The sequence below is a fragment of the Rhinichthys klamathensis genome, unplaced genomic scaffold, assembly GCF_029890125.1.
Source record: "Rhinichthys klamathensis goyatoka isolate OS25496 unplaced genomic scaffold, OSU_Roscu_1.1 h1tg000201l_1, whole genome shotgun sequence".
In the NCBI taxonomy this organism is placed as follows: domain Eukaryota; kingdom Metazoa; phylum Chordata; class Actinopteri; order Cypriniformes; family Leuciscidae; genus Rhinichthys; species Rhinichthys klamathensis.
Window position 1 is genome coordinate 478,619 of NW_026606727.1, and position 6,000 is coordinate 484,618.

Genomic DNA, 6,000 nt, shown 5'->3' on the forward strand with positions numbered 1-6,000 from the left:
TACACACGATTTACACAAAAATTCGTTCTGCTCCTGTTTCATATACGAGACCCAATATATGTAAAATATAATACAATTTTTTTTTACACAATATATGATAAATAAACTATCACATAGTGAATAACTTTATAATGTGCCTCAAGATGTGGCTCCTAATAAGACATCTAATATAAGCCATATACTGCAGCAATTGTTTAAGAGAGGTGCAGGCAGCCACCCACAAACATCAGAGCTTGATTACCTTCATATATACCTTGACAACAGAAAAAAACAACGCAAGGGGGGAGAGAAGAGAGAAAAGGCCCACAGCACCAGGGGCACTTGCACCTTAATTATCTCAATTTGAACCTCTAATGGTAAGATCGCACATTCACTGGAGGTGGTTAAGAGATGAAAAGCAGGGGTCCTCTAACAGGGAAGCCCTGAGTGCTTCTGGATGTTGTTTGTGAGAACAGGCCTTGGTTGCTAAGATACAAGAAGCACAATTGAGGGTCTATACTTATAAGAGACATGTCAGAATCGGATCTTGAGAGGTAACACAAACTCACTCCTGCGGCTGCATTATAAAAAATAAAATAAAAAACGTCAACTTTCCCAGAGCTTACACATATCCTAGTTGTAAGCCCACTCTTGAAACTTGTAATGTCTTCAAGTAACCAAACAACATCAGCAATAAAGTTGATTGCCTACTTCCTCACAATACAATACACACTGAAGCATAAATATAAATGAGTGGATGTTTCCTCATTAAATAAATACATACTTCCAGGCACTCACATAGTAGTAAAAAGCCTACATATTTAAAACACCAATGTATAACAACCCAAACAGGCCTTCATCAACAAAGTAAAAGTGCAGCAACGGTTGACAGTATATCAAAAGATCTTGTGTGTGAGCTCTGCATTAGTCCCTAGAGGTAGTGCTTTACAGCGAGTCGCTCTGCAGAGCACGTAGTCAGCCTGGCCTGCTGAAAGGTTAAAGTCAGAATGAAACGGAAGTTGTAATAATCTTTCCTTCCCTGTGACGTATACCCGTTCATTTATTATAATTACTGCAATATTCCATAAAAAAGAAAGAAATGTCAATTTTGATTTGATGGTGACTTTAATGCGTCCATAGGGGTTGACTCAGAAAGGCAAATTAATAGCAGTTCTTTCAAGAAGGACAGGGAGGACATCTGTTTTGAATTCCAGTGAGTCTGCATGTTATAGAGTGGGGCAATTCAATTAAAGCAGCCACAAACCATGTTACAACTAGAGATGTGCCATGCAGGACTGTCCACCTCTTCTGTTTTACCCCTAGGGGAAGCGTCTATGCTAGCTCCTCTCTCCAATAGTATCCAGCTGCAGACCCGCAGCACCACCACTTTCAGAACCCCAGCGCCAGAACCGGAAGTAATGGGCGGAGCTTACGTTCTAACACCAGCGCCAGGACCGGAAGTGAGGGGCCGAGCTTACGTTCTAAACCGAGTAACGCCACCTAACGTTTTGGAGCGTAGTTTGCTTAGACAGGAAACGGAATTATTACACACGAAACGTCATACTTTATACATATTATAATGATACATTAAGGTATAGTACAATAAGCATTTGATGAAAAAACGTTGATTTTGTGTAATATAATTCTATATAGTTATCCGTTTCATTGTATTATGAGAGTTACTCCCTGATCATGATGGTGAAAAATAATGCTTGAAACTTATGGTCATTTTATATAAAATATACTTTATTTCACAAGAACATGTGCAGCATGCATTTTTCTTTATGTAAAATAATGACAAAAATCTAAAAAGAGAGAGAAAATCTGGCATTGTTTTAAAAGAAACAATAAAAATGTACCGTACTTCAAATAATAGCCGAGTCCCAAATAGACGATTGTCTCTTTACATGCCTGGTGTGGCTGCAGGTCTGGGTAAATATAAGGCCGGTCGCAAATAGAGGTCGGGTCTGTTTTTTAGTTTCAGGTTGTATTAAATCTTCTAAAACCCGTCAGATCGTCCGCTTTTTGGCGGCCGCCAAAGCAAATTTTTGTCCCGCCAAAGCCTATTTTGATCGGTGAGTGATGTAGAATAGAATGACTGCTGCGCGTGACAGGGCGCTTAACGAGCAGAGAGAGAGAGAGCCCTCAGCCCTGGCCGCGCGCGCGCACTCTGACGTCTTCGAACAACACGAGCGCTGTCTTGCTCTTTATTTGTCACATACCAGTTATAGTTCATACAACGAGCAGTGACTCACTGTGTAATAAAAACATACCCTAAATATTATTTAAAAGGTGCAACAATTTTAAATATTTTTAAATAGGCCTACTTGCAAAAATGTGTCATTGTAAATAATTCCGCCCCTCCCTCACTTCCGGTTCTGGCGCTGGGGTTCTGGCACTGGGGTTCTGAAACTGGTGGTGCTGCGGGTCTGCAGCTGGATATATCTCCCTCTAACTGAGTCCCACCTCCAGCTTTAATGAAGCACACGGGGGAAATGGAGCTGGAGATTGTGAACGGTCAATGATCTGTGAGACAATCCTGAAAAGCACCTTTGATTTCCTCTTATCCTTGCCGTTTTTCTGGTAGCCTGGTCCTGCTGTAATGAAAAGATGGTTTGGAAGACAACTTGTGGAATTTAAAATGTAACTAAAAATAATTGCAAAATGTTATAATTTCAAAGAATTTGCTACCAAAAGTTGCAAATAATTAGCTGTACTCATCAGGACTTTATTTGTGCCAAAACAAGCCAGCTCCAAAAGTGGATTCCCAATGCTTTTAGAAAAAAGATATGCTATGATCTGTATGTGTTTGACGAAAAAAAAATCCTAAGAAATGTACAATAAAGGACTAATCAATTTGTATTGAACCCGGAACGCCCTTTAAATCTCAAACGAGGAACAATAAAAGTGACCTGATCTCACCTTAGCCGTCGTTCTTGCCCCAAAACCTCTGACCTCATAAAAAGCAGGACAGCACAGATCATCACAGCCAGATGAAGCCTAGTCATCTATGAGAGCACTCCTAATACATCCTTCATCCCAGGATTTCTATAAAACAACAATTATTGGAGAGTCCTGCTAGGTCCCGTGTAAACAGAGAGAGATCTGATATGCTAAAGACAACAGCATTGTGGAAAGAGCAACAAACACAGCAGTCCGTTCCCACACACACCATTCAAAGAGTCTGTATTTTCAATGAAAACATAATTATATCTGAAGACAGAGGAGTTTAAAGCACATTTACTATAAAATGTAATAATAAAGAGTCGAAAGATTGCCGCTGAGCATGGTTAAGTACACAGTTTACATAACCTACTTCGAAAAATTATATTAATAAATCGTTAAAAAAATTGAACGCATACAGTATGATGTTAAAAGCAGCAGATAGTCTACAGTAGGCTACTAAGTTAGATCTTTGTATTTGATTGCATTTTAAAAAAAGACCGTTTTCCTTCTTTGCACAATGTTACTGCAGGTTATCACCTACAATAATATCCACACACGTCATTAGTACAAAGAGACTGCAGTTAGATTCATCTATTGACACATCTCCATCACTCAACTTATCTTGACCAAGTCACCCAAAAAAGAGAGAAACTGAACAGAATTTAAGAAACATACTTTTAAGTATGTGCTCAACTAGCCTACATCCAGAGGCTTTGCAGAGAAAACAAGTGTGAGTCATCGACTTTTGTTGCTTTCAGAACCACAAGAACATCGAAGTGCTTTTCAAAAAGACCTAGCGTTGACTAATAAACATTATTTCAGACTCATTATTTAAGTCTTTTTCCCCCCCATGTATAACTCTTAAACGTTAGCTGAAATGTTTGGCAATTCTTCTAAAGGTCTACTGAAATTCTCAAAAGAAAAAAAATGACTAGAGAACTAAATAGTTAAAGCAGTTGAACAGTGCAGTAAACTGTTCTTCAGCAATAAAAACATGACCAACAGCGCATTATGAGAATTTTTGTCATTGAAAAGCAACGTTATTATAATAACGTATGGTTAAAAAAAAATGTCATTGCACAAAATTAAATGAATGTTAAAAAATGTTCACTTTCTGCATATATTGCACAACACTGCACGTGAGTAGCTGTGTATACATTCTGCTTTAACACATTGAAGCAACTCCATAAATTAACTCTATAAAAGAGCAGGGAATGGGAAATGGAAAATACGGAGTGGAGCTGGAGCGGAGTGATTACAGAACACTTAAAATAGGTGAGGGAAAATGTGTCACTCCGCTCCCCTCACACAGCCTTGTCCAGACTGGCTGTCAGTCCCTGCGGTGATTCAATGCTTGATGCTTTGACTTCTTTTGGAATCTTTATTGACAGAGGGACAAAAATTAACGACCTGAATAAATTCTCATTATTAACTTCTTGTTCACACAACTGTTGCCAGAAAAGTGTATCACACGGAATTTTGTACATATCTAAATAAATAGACTAATCTAATCAGCCTATACGGTCAAATGACAACCACTGACTGAGCATGCCTACGTAAGTAAATGAATAAATAAATAAAATGAATCAATAAAATAAGGGGTTACTTCAAATCCAAGCAATAAAGTAATGAAAGCACACTGCACTCACCTGTTTCCACAAAAAGACGTCCCTTTCGTTTAACTTCCATGAGACCAGCACATGTATGGCAGACAGTATAATTCCAGTGATGACCGCTGCTCTCATCCGCACCGGCAGAAGTGTGTAAATGACATAGATGAAAAACACGGTCCACCAGATGCCTTCAGACGCGCTCCGCGGCTCCACCAGCAGCACGCCGATCACATGTACAGCCAGCACCACCAAAATGAGCACATAGCAAACTATCCACATGTGATCCTGATGGAAGCCGTTCCTGTTGCACAAGACAATCAGCGTGAGGATGAGTACGATCGTCGTGGAGAAAACCACCACGTAAGTGAGCCGACACACTCCTCCAGCGCAGTGGAACCCCAGCATCACTGCGCACACCAGCACAAGAACGGCCATGAGCATAGTCAAACTGCTCTGGTTGAGTCGGAAGAAGTAGCGCTGGTAAAGCCTCTCCAACTTCTCCGACTGGAACTTCTTGGATTTGAAAATCTGCATCACGCCGTTGCAGCACGCGCTCATGGAAAAGTTAACTTCAGGCATGAGCTCCTCCTCTGGCTTGGACTTGGTTCTCCTGTCCTCCAAACCTACCTCCACGGACTTGGGTCTCACTTCTCCATCTCGGTACCTCGGGGACGAGCGGTTATTGTTGCGACTCTCCTCTCCGTGTTCTTGCCAAGCAGACTTGGATCTGAAACTAACCCGGCTGACAGTGGTCGTGGCTCGGCCTGGTTGTAGCTCGAAGTCATCGTCCTCTCTCCACCGACTGTTGGACCGTATGAGCTTTTTGCAGGAGGATCTGGCCGAGTATGGACATCCGTTCGCCACGGACTCAGACTCGCCCCAAGCGGATCTGTGCTCCGTCCCTCCCCTCAATACAGGAGCGCCAGCGCCGGGTGGGCTCACGCTGTTAGATCTGGACATGATCTCGACTACTACATGCAATTTAAGACTTCAGTGTGCGAACCATTGGGGTTTGACCTCCCAATTAGGGGTTTAGTTCAAAGAAAAGGTCGGAGGTCTTACAAGTTTGTTTCGTAAACGTTTCAGCAGTATTTTCAAATAACGTTTCAGTCGCCACGAAAGTTAGTCTGACTGCGCTCGAGAACAGAAATCAAATCACCTTTGCTTGAGGAGGTGACCATGGCAACAGCTGCTTAGCGGTTTGCATAATATCCAACGATGCACTTTTATTACTTATCAAGTTATTATAGATTTACACGCCACGAATGTTAGTGTTTTTGTTGTGCAAGAAGAGCCGAAACCCAAACAGATAATGGTTTTTTTCTTCTTCAAAATTAGACCACTAAAAGTCATCGAATTATTCGTACTGTATAAATATACAAATGTTTATGATCCCAAATAAATCGTTTTTACACTGAAGAGGGTGTGTTTCAGTCATTATTTTAGGGAACATAGGCTATTA

The 6,000-nt window shown here is 40.9% G+C and overlaps 1 protein-coding gene across 2 annotated transcripts in view; it reads right to left on the bottom strand.

The window, feature by feature from the left end:
• Positions 1–5,753, bottom strand: part of adcy5 (adenylate cyclase 5) — a 115,489-nt gene extending 109,736 nt beyond the window's left edge. For both annotated transcript variants that reach the window (XM_056263173.1, XM_056263172.1), the window contains exon 1: positions 4,575–5,753. In XM_056263173.1, coding sequence (XP_056119148.1) covers positions 4,575–5,498 — 924 coding nt within the window. In that variant the 5' untranslated portion in view covers positions 5,499–5,753. The remainder of the gene's footprint in view (positions 1–4,574) is intronic.
• Positions 5,754–6,000: the final 247 nt, after the last annotated feature.